General features: G+C 37.8%; 2 protein-coding genes across 3 annotated transcripts; both read right to left on the bottom strand.

Annotated features, from left to right (window-relative positions):
- LOC107665635 (THO complex subunit 4-like) lies at nt 1–6,332 on the bottom strand. 2 transcript variants are annotated; one of them, XM_016456587.1, is made up of 6 exons: nt 5,941–6,332; nt 2,439–2,609; nt 1,500–1,647; nt 1,286–1,352; nt 1,013–1,199; nt 1–306 (listed from the first exon to the last, which is right to left on the bottom strand). In XM_016456587.1, the coding sequence occupies exons 1-6, from the start codon at nt 6,178–6,180 to the stop codon at nt 292–294; spliced, it is 828 nt and encodes a 275-aa protein (XP_016312073.1). In that variant the 5' UTR covers nt 6,181–6,332; the 3' UTR covers nt 1–291. The 2 variants fall into 2 exon arrangements, with proteins under 2 accessions (XP_016312073.1, XP_016312062.1); XM_016456576.1 differs by lacking the exon at nt 5,941–6,332 and adding an exon at nt 4,815–5,204.
- Nucleotides 6,333–9,679: 3,347 nt separating this feature from the next.
- Nucleotides 9,680–13,559, bottom strand: mcrip1 (MAPK regulated corepressor interacting protein 1). The gene is made up of 5 exons (XM_016457149.1): nt 13,446–13,559; nt 12,878–12,960; nt 11,406–11,521; nt 10,994–11,098; nt 9,680–9,972 (listed from the first exon to the last, which is right to left on the bottom strand). Exons 2-5 carry the CDS (start codon nt 12,883–12,885, stop codon nt 9,908–9,910), a joined length of 294 nt encoding a protein of 97 aa, XP_016312635.1. The 5' UTR covers nt 12,886–12,960; nt 13,446–13,559; the 3' UTR covers nt 9,680–9,907.
- Between the last annotated feature and the right edge of the window lie 565 nt (nt 13,560–14,124).

Raw genomic sequence — 14,124 nt, 5'->3', positions numbered from 1 at the left:
TGTGGTTACTAAATACTGCAGGTTTTTATTTCAATGATCTACACAAGGATGGTTAAGATAAGACCATTCCTTAAATCCTACAGTCCAACCAGGTTTTTCCTCAAAAAGGAAACCAAAAATAAAACAAAGTAGGTAAAAAACACGAGCATTTTAAAAGGAGAAAAAGATTGATACACAAATTTAAATCACTTCTGAAGACGAGTGTAAAACATCCGGCATGTTCAAAGCTATTACAACGATGACCATTCTCCCATGTCGGAACAGCGGGGAACGCAGCTTGACTCGACATGTTTAGCTGGTATCCATCTGTTTGAAAAACAACAGGAAAAAGGAGATTACTACCAGCTTTTATAAACATAAGGTACATTTTAAACGCATCTCTGAATTAATGCTACGTTTACACGACAACGATGTAGTCAAAAGGAAGTTTCTCCCCTTACGTTTTTAAAGTTTCACGTATACACGACGTTTTAAACTATTCACGTTTACACATATCCTCAAAAACAGCCAAAAACGCTGCATTACATACGCCAGACCAGTAGTTGGCGCTGTCACCTTGTTAGTAAACAGTACCTGTAGGCAAGTGACGATTATATGTTGTATATGATGCGTCTCCGCTGTTGGTTGTAATATTGGTGAAGTAAATCCACACTTTGCCGAAGCGTAAGCAAACTCTTGAGCAGCTACAACAGTACCATGTACTCCGCCATTGTGGTGTATGTTTGTGTACGCGCTTGCCTTTAAAATCGACACGTACTGCGCATGTCTACATACCTAACATGTACTACGCGCGCGCATGACGTCACCGTTTTCAAAGATTCCCGTTTGGGTGTTTACACTGAAACGATAACGGTGGTGTTTTGAAAAACTTGCACTTTGAAACAGGTTTTCAAAAATATGAATTTTCAGTCCCCAAAACATTGTCGTAGTGTAAACTAACAGGCAAAACGCATAAAAAGTTTCCCGTTTTTGGCTGAAAACAGTAGTGTAAACGGCCCCTTAGTTTACACACCCTGGCGTTATAGGCATCTAGCTGGGCGTCCAGCTCTTCAGCAGAGAGCTGCTGTTTGCTGCTGCCGCCACCTCGACCGCCTCGCCCCCGACCTCTGGCTCCTCCGCCGCCACGTCCTCCGCGACCTTTCGGTGCGCCAAAGCCCCCAATTCGGTTTCTGTTCATGCCACCACCTCCGCGATTTAGACTGTCAGGAAAAAGAACAGTTCAGTCACGCCAAACATTACAAAAAAAAACAAAAAAAACAAACAAAAAAAACCCGTTCATCCTTACCCCTGCATCGGAGTCCGCCTCTGTGCGTCGATCTGTGAGGTAACAAGCTGAATGTTCATTGAGCGACCTGAAAGAGAGAGTTTACATGACTGAGAATTGCTGCCAGACCAATTCAACAGGCTTCCCAATGACTTTCAGGCCTGTTGGAGGCTTTCAGAATTTGATGGCGTCTCAAAAGAAAGCTGAGGAAAAGCTTGTAAGGATGCATGCATACCATCAAGGGGAACACCGTTGTACTGCTTCATGGCTTTCAGGGCGTCTGCTTTCCTCTCAAAGTGAACATCCGCAGTGCCGAGGCTGCGTCCTGACCGATCGTAATGTACTGCTGCTTTCTTCAAAGTGCCAAATTCTGCGAAGAGTTCCTGCAGCACAAACCATACCTTAGCTACAGAATCCAAACACAAAGGGATTGTTCACCCACAAATAAAAATTGTCATATATTACTCACCCTCACTTCATTCCAAACCCATAAGACCTTCGTTCATCTTCGGAACACAAAAGATATTTTTGATGGAATCTTGATGGCGCTCTCTGACCCTCCTATAGACAGCAACCCAACGTAATGTTTCCAGACCCAGAAACATAGCAAGTACATCGGTATAACAGTCCATGTGACATTAGTGGCTCAACTTTTGCAAAGCTACGAGAATACTTTAAGAAAAATAACGTAATTCATTCAACGATACGCACTTTCCCCAGAACGTAATCAGCGTTGTGTACGTTCAGCATGCACGCTTTCTCATGAACGTAAACCGTGATTACATTCTGGGGAAAGTGTGCATGCATCATGGTACTCCCCAAAATGGCAGATTAAATTATCTCGGGGAAAAGAATTGTTGAATGAAGTCTTTTTTTTTCTTTCTTTGCACACAAAGTATTCTCGTAGCTTCGCAAAATTGAAGTTGAGCCACATGGACCGTTTCATCGATGTCCTTGCTACGTTTCTGGGTCTGGGAACATTTCAGTTACATTGCGGTCTATGGCGGGTCAGAAAGCTCTCAGATTTCACCAAAAATCTTAATTTGGGTTCTGAAGATGAACGAAGGTCTTATGGGTTTGGAATGACATGAGGGTGAGTAATTGATGACCGAATTAATTTTTGGGTGAACTATCCCTTTAAAGACTCTTCAACGCAGAAGTTAGTGGTGCCAACCTGAATGTCTGCATCGGAGACGCCGAAGTCGAGATTGGACACGAGGAGCTTTCCTCCGGTTTCCACACCTGCTGCTCCACCACCACCACCGCCGCCGCCTCCACCGCCAGCGTTCACACTGTAGCCGTTGTCGAACAGGTCATGCTGCCACTTGTCTGGGAGCTGCTTGGGCTGCAACAGATGAGAGAGAACGCACCTGCTGACTTCGGGTCCCCAGTCTGTCACTGACAGTCCACTCGGCTGGGTGTTGGGGCAAGCAGGGGGCTCCGCTTCAACAAGGCCAGGGGCACCCAGTGCACTCACTGCGATTTCCAGCAATCCCTGCCCACCCCATCACTACAAACAAGTAAACCAATGCAGGACACAGCTGGTAGCACATGTACAGAGTTGGTTCAATTATGCTGTTCTAACTTTACTGAATGTGCAAATCACTAGACCTCAGTGGAAGCCAGCTTAACCCTCTGGTGGTTGGTCATTTTTTGAGTTTACATTGATTTAACAATTGTACTTCATCGAAATGGTACAAAACTTGGTGACTTTTGTGGCACTTGCTACACAGATGAAAATGTGGACAAAAGCTAAACGGTTTTAAGTCACACATGATCTTCATGGTAAAAATGACTTGCACAGGAAATTAACTGGAAAAACAGAAAATGCAAACGTGAGGGATATTCAACACAGATTAACTAGTCTTTGATAAATGTCTAAAACACAAAGCAACCATCAAATACACAACCCTCATATTATATATATATATATATATATATATCTACACACATACATATATATACATATATACATATATACACACACACACATATATATATATATATATATATATATATATATATATATATATATATATATATATATATATATATATATATATATATATATATATATATATATATATATATATATATATATATATATATATATATATATATATATATATATATATATATATATATATATATATATATATATATATATATATATATATATATATATATATATATATATATATATATATATATATATATATATATATATATATATATATATATATATATATATATATATATATATATATATATATATATATATATATATATATATATATATATATATATATATATATATATATATATATACATATATATATATATATATACACACACACACCAAATACCTTGGGACCATTTTATAGTTTTAACACTTAAATAACTTATGTATTTTTTTTATGTATGAATGGTGCTAATTTTGGAATTAATATAGTGTATGAAACACTAACAAAACAATATAAACTATACAAAACAGTACACAAAAAAAAAAAAAGTTACCCTTAATGTATCCTATCGGTTTTGACTGTCAAGAATTAAAGTAAATAAAAACCAGAGGGTTAATTCAAAAGACTATACATGCATTACACGTATAACATCAAAATAACCAGTTACAAGAGTAGGGTAAACATCAAGTGAACTCAATGTAGCCCATTGTTGTAAACATTATATTCCCTTAGAAACTGCCCACCCTCTTTGGTAGCAAGCTAACTAGCTACCAGAAACCCAGGAGTCTCTTGCCGTTCACTCCAAATGAATCCCAGCAGGCCTCCAGAAAGGTGGATAGGGATGTTCCACTGGTCTCCGGTGAGAAGGAGCACGGCCAAGTCCAAAATAGGTGGTTAAAACGAGGCCATCAAAAGTGTCCATGCTCGGCATCTGAAGCCGCTTCGGAGCGTCCATTTTGAGCCCACGCCATTTTGAACGTGCTTACATAAACACTGGAGGCCAGTGAGGCACTAAGCTCAAACTAAAAATTATCATCAAGGGGATTCTCCATAATAGCTGGATAGAGATGGTCAAAGTCCATTTATCCTGTGCGGCTCCAACACTATACTATATTTCTGCTTTCAAGGACATTGAGACCACGAAGCCCCTCCCAAACAAAAGCCGAACTCCAGCGAAGAACGAAGGCCCTCTTACAGCTGGGCTTTAGCGCACACACAAAAAAGGGCAGACTCTTCAAAAATCACAAGACGCAGACCGTGTGAGGATGTGCGCTGGATGTCGTCGAAAACAAAGAGAGCTTCGGCTGAATGAAAAGGATCAGCCGTCTCCAAAATGGCGTCGACGGCCGCAGGATAGGAGATCCACGAGCCGCTCCAGACGCGCGATGCTTGAAGCTCACACGGATGGCAAGACAAAGGGCTTAGGGAGAGAACACATTATGCACAATATATATCTAACGAGCTACACTCCCAGAGAAGCTCCAGGGGCCAGCTAGCCGCCATGTTTGCTGGCAGCCTAGAAAGATAAAAACGGGGCTTCACCCAGGCGTGTGGATGCGCCCGTGATTTTCTCCGCTTTCTCCTACCCTGCTGTACGGCGTCGGTCTGCTTCTTCCGCGGCTCAGGTTCTGGCGGCTCCTCATGGGGCCCGATCCGCCGCCGCGGCCTCCAAAGCCTCCTCCTGTGTTTCCGAGGCGCCCGCCGGCGCCAGTACCGCGGCCTCCGCGGCCACCGCGACCTCCTCTCCCGCTGCCGCGCCCGCCGCCCCCGCGCTGCCGGCTTTGCTTGATGATGTCGTCCAAGGACATATCCATCTTGTCTGCCATCGTCTGGACTTTGTTAAAGCTAAACACTGCCGTTAACTAAAAACAAACCCCGCTCGTGTGAAGCACTACACTGACCCTACGCTACCGCTCGCTCACAGAAGAGGAAACAACTAGCCGCCGCCGCCGGAGCCGCTTTTATAGCAGGACCGCTCGTGACGTACATCGGTGAGACGAACGCTTCCGGTTTAAATTCCTCTGTACAGACGAAGAGTTTATTTGCAAAAACAGACAACTCCGTTTATATTTTTTTTTTTGTAAAAATCATGTTTTTTTTTTATTATGTTATCGTGTTTTTATTGTGTTTTATTGTGTTAGTTAGCTAGTTTTTTTTTTTTTTTTTTTACCTAATCAAAATAACCCAACTGCAGTTTGATTGAGATTAATTGGAATGCACAATAAAACCATGATTTTTGAAACTGTTTTTGCTTGCTTTTTTTTTTTTTTTTTACCTAATCAAAATAACCCAACTGCAGCTTGATTGAGATTAATTGGAATGCACAATAAAACCATGATTTTTGAAACTGTTTTTGCAAATGAACTCTTCAGATTTTCTTTCAAAATATTAGAAGTTAATGCTACAATTTTCTCTCTGGCTTTTGTTTTTCGAAATGTCCAAACTCACAAATGCAAATATACTAATTATAAGCCTTACTAAAACGATTTTGTTGTTGTTAACGAATAACCATTATGTTTAGGCTTATATTTGTAATATACAGAGGCGGACAGTAGTGAAGTAGCTATTTCTACTCTGCTGTAAAAGTACTTTTCAGGTGTCTGTACTTTATCAGCCAGCTAGCCGCCATGTTTGCTGGCAGCCTAGAAAGATAAAAACGGGGCTTCACCCAGGCGTGTGGATGCGCCCGTGATTTTCTCCGCTTTCTCCTACCCTGCTGTACGGCGTCGGTCTGCTTCTTCCGCGGCTCAGGTTCTGGCGGCTCCTCATGGGGCCCGATCCGCCGCCGCGGCCTCCAAAGCCTCCTCCTGTGTTTCCGAGGCGCCCGCCGGCGCCAGTACCGCGGCCTCCGCGGCCACCGCGACCTCCTCTCCCGCTGCCGCGCCCGCCGCCCCCGCGCTGCCGGCTTTGCTTGATGATGTCGTCCAAGGACATATCCATCTTGTCTGCCATCGTCTGGACTTTGTTAAAGCTAAACACTGCCGTTAACTAAAAACAAACCCCGCTCGTGTGAAGCACTACACTGACCCTACGCTACCGCTCGCTCACAGAAGAGGAAACAACTAGCCGCCGCCGCCGGAGCCGCTTTTATAGCAGGACCGCTCGTGACGTACATCGGTGAGACGAACGCTTCCGGTTTAAATTCCTCTGTACAGACGAAGAGTTTATTTGCAAAAACAGACAACTCCGTTTATAATTTTTTTTTTGTAAAAATCATGTTTTTTTTTTATTATGTTATCGTGTTTTTATTGTGTTTTATTGTGTTAGTTAGCTAGTTTTTTTTTTTTTTTACCTAATCAAAATAACCCAACTGCAGCTTGATTGAGATTAATTGGAATGCACAATAAAACCATGATTTTTGAAACTGTTTTTGCAAATGAACTCTTCAGATTTTCTTTCAAAATATTAGAAGTTAATGCTACAATTTTCTCTCTGGCTTTTGTTTTTCGAAATGTCCAAACTCACAAATGCAAATATACTAATTATAAGCCTTACTAAAACGATTTTGTTGTTGTTAACGAATAACCATTATGTTTAGGCTTATATTTGTAATATACAGAGGCGGACAGTAGTGAAGTAGCTATTTCTACTCTGCTGTAAAAGTACTTTTCAGGTGTCTGTACTTTATCAGAGTGTTTTTCTTTAGAAAAATTTACTTCACAACATTCCAAAGCATAATATTGTACTTTCCACTGCACTACGTTTTATATTAAATATCATTTAATACTTAATTACATTAGAAATCTAGTACTTTCTTACTTTTACTCAAGTAAAAGTAATTCAACGTTTTGCTTGAGTACAAGAAAGTACTACATTTTAAATGTTCTTAAGTATTAAAGGTAAAAAAATATATATATTTTATTTATGAAATGTAGTGCTGTAAAAAGACATTGGAATGTAGTGAAGTAAAAGTTTTCCGAAGAAAAACACTGATAAAGTTCAGATACTTTTTGAATTTACGTGAGTAAAGTAAAAATACTTCACTACTGTCCACCACTGGTAATAAATAGATATCAGTTTAATCAAGTCCATTGAAATTTGCTCTATTTGCAAATAATTTACTGATCTTTTTAATACCTTTTTTTTTTTTGTTGGTCTTTATTTTTGTTGAAACTATTTGTGACCCTGGACCACAAAACCAGTCATAAGGGTCTTTTTTTTTTTTTTTTCCAAAATTGAGATCTATACTGAATATGCTGAATAAATAAGCTTTCCATTGATGTATGGTTTGTTAGGATAGGACAATATTTGGTTGAGATACAACTATTTGAAAATCTGAAATCTGATGGTGCAAAAAAATCCAAATATTGAGAAAATCGCCTTTAAAGTTATCCAAATGAAGTTCTTAGCAATGCATATTACTAAGCAAACATTCAGTTTTTATATATTTACGGTATATATAGCACCGATAAAAAACCTGTACTGGTTTTGTGGGTCACATTTTAATCTGTCTTGTACGTGTTTTATTTGTATTTGTGAACTATGCTTTCAACATTTTTTTATTAGCAAAAATAGACATATAACAATGTAAAATGGATATCTATATTTTCTTTGAATAGTTAAAACTTGAAATCATCCTTTCCATTTAGACCAAGGACAAATGCTAAAGGTGTGAATTATGTATATTTCACAGTACTCAGAATTTTAATTGAATTAAATTGAACTGTATTGTGTTTGATGCAATGAGATCCAGGCAGATGAGTAATGACTAGGCCTATTATTAAATAAATGAATGATTAATACAATAAAAGAATGATGTAAATATAAAAATTATAATAGGAAGTGTTTAAACAAAATGAAGATCTCTTATTCAGTCATTTATACTAAAGTGCAGTTAAAAATTGCTTTCACACCCTTAGAACAAATACTGCAAAATGAGCACTTTTAAATATCATATCTCACATATTACAAAAACACAGTTTCTGGAAAAGAACATCATTAATACTCAGGCAGCAGTTGAAAGATGTCCAATATCTAACAAAACACCAGTAAAGACGACGTATCTTTCAAACATATATGAAATGTGCAGAACATATTTCTTTTGAAGAATACTACAAATATTACATACAAACATAAATCAATCGAAATAAAGGATAAACATAAATGAGTAACGAGTCATATAGGAGCAAATACTTGAATATTAATATATGATGAGGATTCATATCAGAAGCATAAATCAATAAATAATAAATGAACACATGGATATGAAAAGCAAGGAAACAACACCAATGATTCGGATACACCAGTGTTTAATTATATAGAAGGTGGAATATTTGACTAAACATTTCCCCTGACTGATTAATAGCCAGCATTCATGTTAAAATCTATCCTCATCATGATTCAAATCTGAAACACCCAAATACCAAACTAATGTCATTTTATATAATAATATCAGCAAATTAACTAATAAAAAAGACTGGCAATAAATAGGTAGGCTACTTACCATAAATACACAGTATGTGTGAAAAATATAGACATGCATTAGGAGCCTGTAATATGTCTAATAAGGGCTTTTGATAAAGATTTACGATTATAAAAATCATATCGTCTCACAAAGTGGTGAGAATGGGATCATGATATGACCACTTACCTGAACTCTTCTCGAAAATGTAATGTCCGGTTTTTCTCACTTTCACAGTTCGCTCCAAAATGGATTCTAATCAAAATATAATACAATTACCCCACATTATGGGTTACCAAAATCTAGACCCTGTCTTGAATCAGTCTAAATGCAGATTGCAGATACTAAACTGGATTTATGAAAAGTGGAATTAAAACATTGTTTCATTTTTACACTTTCCCAGTCCTGTATCATTTCATTCATCCCAAAACGCTCATCCCTTTTTTAAAATCTAACTCGTCAAGTCAGAAACATGGTTTGTTACTGCTATTGCTATTCTATAGAGTGTTTGCTTAGACATACATTTGGATAGGGTTGTGATTTCAAGATGTGCCATGAGGATTTCCCAAGCATTTTAACTTAAAACACATTTATCTGCTAAACATTCACGTTGTCAAATTTTAGGAGTACACATACAAAAAAGCACACAGATGACCTCAAAGTCAACAGACAAACTCCATGATAAATACAATGCAGAGAGGCTGAGATAACAGAAGAGTAATCTTTATTTTAATTTTATTTTAAGGGCTGGGAACGAAAGATGTGGGAAAAGTCTACTTAAAAGTTTTTGAAGGTATCAATTCATAGTTAAAAATGGAGGTGCGTTTACTAAAAATATTTGCCGAGCCAAACTTACCTGTCCTACCAGACAATACTCGCTAAATTCTTCTATGAATCAATCAATCTACGAAACTAACTGAACAGTCAGTCGCTCCCCATCAGGTGATCAACATGTTTTGAAAGAGGAGTATATTCCAGGACTGCGTCCCATTTTGAGAAAGTTTGTGTAGAGTCTGTCCAACAGTTTAAGCATCCTTTCTCAAAAAAAAAGAGAGAGAGAGATCAGAGAGCCCTCTTGAAAATGTAACGCATAAATAGATGTCAGCCTGTAAGTCCAGACCACAGGTCCAACAGGCAGAGAAAAGAGAAGCTTTCTGGACTAAGGTGGCTAAATCTTCTTGTGGCTCTTTGTTGGCCGACAGAAGACTGATAGAGTAAAAAGGTCCCAAATGTAAAAGGGAGGACAAAAACTGCTGGATCAGAAAGAGAGGGAACGGTTTAAGACTTCTTGGAGTCTTGTGTGTTCCGCTTCTTAAGGTCACTCAGGTCCACTGGTATAAAAGCTGAAAGAAAGAAGGGACAAGAAAAATGAAGCAAACCGATTAAAAAACAAAACAAAAAAAAAAACACATGGCATGAACTTTGTCCACATATATAGGTACGGCTGGGCGATATAGCAAAAAAAATTATCAACGATATAATCTTTCATATCGTTCGGTATCGATAATTATTGACATTTTTATAACCTTTTTTAAAACAAAAAGCAATAGAAAAAAATGCTTCAATTGAACCACTGTATTTATAATTAACACAATTTATTGAGACAAACAACAAATATTTTTTGTTTTAACAATCAAACACAATAAAAATTAAACAAATATCTAATTTCTAATGTTTTATATGCAGATTAAATTGGTCTTTATTGTATAGGTCTAATTGTCTCCCGAGGCCACAGGAGGGCGCAATGAGCAAAATAATGCAGCGCATTTAAATTGTCAACGCAAGGAAATAACTCCATAAAAATGTGCATTACGTCTAAATTAACTCATAAAAATCAAATATAATTTCGTAAATTGCATAAACAATTATGAACAAAACAGCATCATGTATTTATGCATTGCTTAATCCAAAGAGCCGAAGCGCCATTCACACAGACTGCATTAAAAAACTTATGAGACGCAGTGAAAAGGAATAAACCTCCACAAATTCGTGACATGTTTTCTAAAAGTTTAAACTGTTTTAACTTTGCATGGCTTTCTATACATCTCTTCCGCGAATGCAGCAGTCATATTTGTCTGTCTAAAAAATGCGCTGAATATGCGTTCTGTGTGAATGGCTTGGTTTCGGTTTTAACCTAATCAAGATCTTCTCCGCATTGAGCTACTATATTTCTCTAATATTTTGAATGAATAACGCAGCAGCGGCGCGTCTTGTGGTCTAGACCAGTGGTTCCCAACCCTGGTCCTGGTGGCACCCCAACACTGCACGTTTGCATTAAATCATATCGATATCGTTTTATCGCCCAGGCCTAGGTACAATGAACACTTTTACATTAAGTTAACTTTTACATAAAAGTAAGCTCACAATGTAGGTTGGGATTTGGGTTTTTCTCCACATACTCCTGTGGTCCACGATCATTACGTTCACTATTTTGTGGGGATTTAATGTCTCTTAAAACACAAAGCCAAGCTGGAAAGAAAGAAAAACAAAAGCATTACAACAACACTAATGTCTTGAAATTCAGAGTCTCCTACACTTTCTGATCAATAAATTTACATGTACATAATTATGGAATAAGGATTTTTAAAAATGACTATCCATAAAGCGTAATTTCTAGCCAATGAAATATTTAAAAGCAGAGCATCACTAGAATAAAAATGGCATTTCCACGCTTTTTATAGATTTGATCAATTTCAGTGATGTTCTCATGCATGGAAATCACACTTTTCCAAAGTGAAAATGGTGCTGAGCTTAAAAGGTGCATCTCATGTCTTACTATCATGGATGAAGCGCACATTTTCTTCATGTGCTGGTGTGAAAAGCTCTCCTGTATTCGTTGGTGATCGAGGGCTGGAAGTCCTCTTGTACGTGTGCATTCTAGGGGTAGAGGAGCTGGAGAAGACACAGAAAACACTGAATAAAATATTTCAGCATGACAACGTGCATTAAAAAAATACTGAGAAACCGTACTTAGTTGCTAAAAATAATGTAAGCAGAAAGTCCATTTTTGCTACAATTCCAAGAATCTAGCCACAAACATACTTGTGGATTTTTTCCCCCACTTTCTCTCAATTATTTTTACTTTAGTATTAAAAAGGTATTTAGCCCAAGTTTTAGAACCATGTAACAAACATGCTCAGAATGTAGACACATCAGATGTTAAACTGAAACCTACACCCTGAAACCTGTCACCCGAAACTGAAAACAAACTCAGCAGAAGGTGCTTTTATAGTAGTGGGACATTTGAAGATGGACCCTTTTTGCATTTTTGGGGTTCTCAAAAGTTGTGATAGTTAAGATACATTTTCATAGGTAAAAAATGGGAGACTACAGCAAAAATGTTTGCCTTCCCATTTGCTCCAAAATAAATAAATAAATAAAATTCCACAACTTTTCAAAAGAGGTAAGTCAGAAGAGAGATATCACATTTACCATCATTGCCTCAGCCATTTTATTAAAAACACCCTTGCGGCAGTAATTATAAGCATTATTTATATGTTTTTAAAAGTAAAACAAAATATGCATTTATTTAGAAAAATACAGTAAAACATTGATATTGTGAAATATTTTTATATTTTAAAAGAACTATGCTAAAACTATGTTAAAGGGGTCATATGATGCGATTTCAAGTTTTCCTTTCTCTTTGGAGTGTTACAAGCTGTTCGTGAATAGATAAGATCCCTGAAGTTGCAAAGACTAAAGTCTCAAAACCAAAGAGATATTCTTTATCAAAATAATGTGTTTTTTGAACATTAAAGCATGTCAACATATTCTGTTACACCAAATACACAAAACAATGATCTTTAAAAATGCATCATATGACCCCTTTAAAGCATATTTCTGTGATGTTAAAGCTGAATTTTCAGCATCGATACTCCAGTCTTTAGTGTCACATGATCCTTCGGAAATGCTGAAAATTCAGCTTTACCATCACATAAATGAAGTATAGGCTATTTTACAATACATTCAAATGGAAAACAGTGATTTTAAACTGTAATAATATGATTTCACAATATTACTGTTTTTTATTCTGTGATTTTGATCAAATAAATTCAGGCAAATGTATAGATAGATAGATAGATGGATAGATAGGTTAACTTTGCTAGATTTACAATTTTACTAACTGTAGAAACACATCACAATCTGTGAAAAGGATCCATTGTTTATCACTCAAGTCTTGTGTTTTTTTAACAGTGGTTCTATTTTAAGATTAAAAACATTCTCTGATTAAAAGACAAACGACTTTACCTTGTCATTCTGTTATAGTCTCTTGCCTCACAATCTCAGTATGAGGCTTAACAGGAATGTTTGCCTGTTCTTCAGTGTGTTTTCTAAGGGGGAAGATTTAAGTAATTCAGACAAAAGACACTGTCATAAAATTGCATTTGAATAAAATATCCAGACAGCAAAACCGAAAACGAAATCATTGGTAAGTTACACAGTTTATTAGCTGACATGACCGACTCAATCTGAGATCAGTGCAGAAGAACCACCATCAATGATTTTAACATATTTGTACTATGTTCAACTGTGCATAAGGCTGGCCAGAGACATTAAATGCGCTACACAGACACATGCTACTGTATTTCAATCACAAGCGAGAGGACAGGATTTAATTTAAGGAAAAGGTAATTCAGTCACTCGGTGTTTGTTATTGTTTACGAGTTCCTAGCAGCTAGTCTGTTAGCATTGTGTTCATAGTGAGAAACTGATGCGGACTTCACAGGCAATCTGAGCATAAACACAGCGAATGCATCACGACACATTCAGACTAACGCGCACACAGTGGAAAACGCGTAAATTAACCGTTTCAAACCTGTCTGTTTGTTTCAGTTTCTTCTGCTATCTCTGTATTCTGGCCTGGATCGGCCGAAACGTTGCTAATGCCAACCAATTATTTCCGGTTCGGCCGAAGAAGCCGAGAGAGGGGCGCATGCGCGGACAGAGGTAGCCGACGTGCTGTGAAATTAGTTTTCATAAAGACTGTTTGCAAACATGAATTGCGATTTTTAATTTTTTAAAGGGGTCATATGATGCTGCTAAAATGAACATTATTTTGTGTAATGAAATGTGTTTATGCGGTTTAAGGTTAAAAAAACATTATTTTCCACATACTGTACATTATTGTTTCTTCTCTATGCCCCGCCTTTCTGAAACGCGTCGATTTTTACAAAGCTCATCGGTCTGAAAAAGCGAGGTGTGCTGTGATTGGCCAGCTATCCAGTGTGCTGTGATTGGCCAGCTATCCAGTGCGTTGTGATTGGCCGAATACCTCAAGCGTGTGACGGAAATGTTACGCCCCTTACCATATTGTGAGGCCTGCGGCAACCACATGTGACGACCCGGGCTGGACTCCGCTTCGTCCACAGTGAAAGCCGATCCGGCGATCCACAGCGCGAAGTTGTAGTATTTCCTCAGCGACCAGCACGGATCAGCTCCAGACATGACGAAGCGGATATCGTCCTCTTTTGGAAGGCCAAACAAAGTACTTTCGC

Source organism: Sinocyclocheilus anshuiensis, unplaced genomic scaffold, assembly GCF_001515605.1.
Source record: "Sinocyclocheilus anshuiensis isolate Anshui unplaced genomic scaffold, SAMN03320099.WGS_v1.1 scaffold229, whole genome shotgun sequence".
NCBI lineage: Eukaryota > Metazoa > Chordata > Actinopteri > Cypriniformes > Cyprinidae > Sinocyclocheilus > Sinocyclocheilus anshuiensis.
Note: the sequence above shows the minus strand (reverse complement) of the source record. Positions and strands in the feature narration are given on the sequence as shown.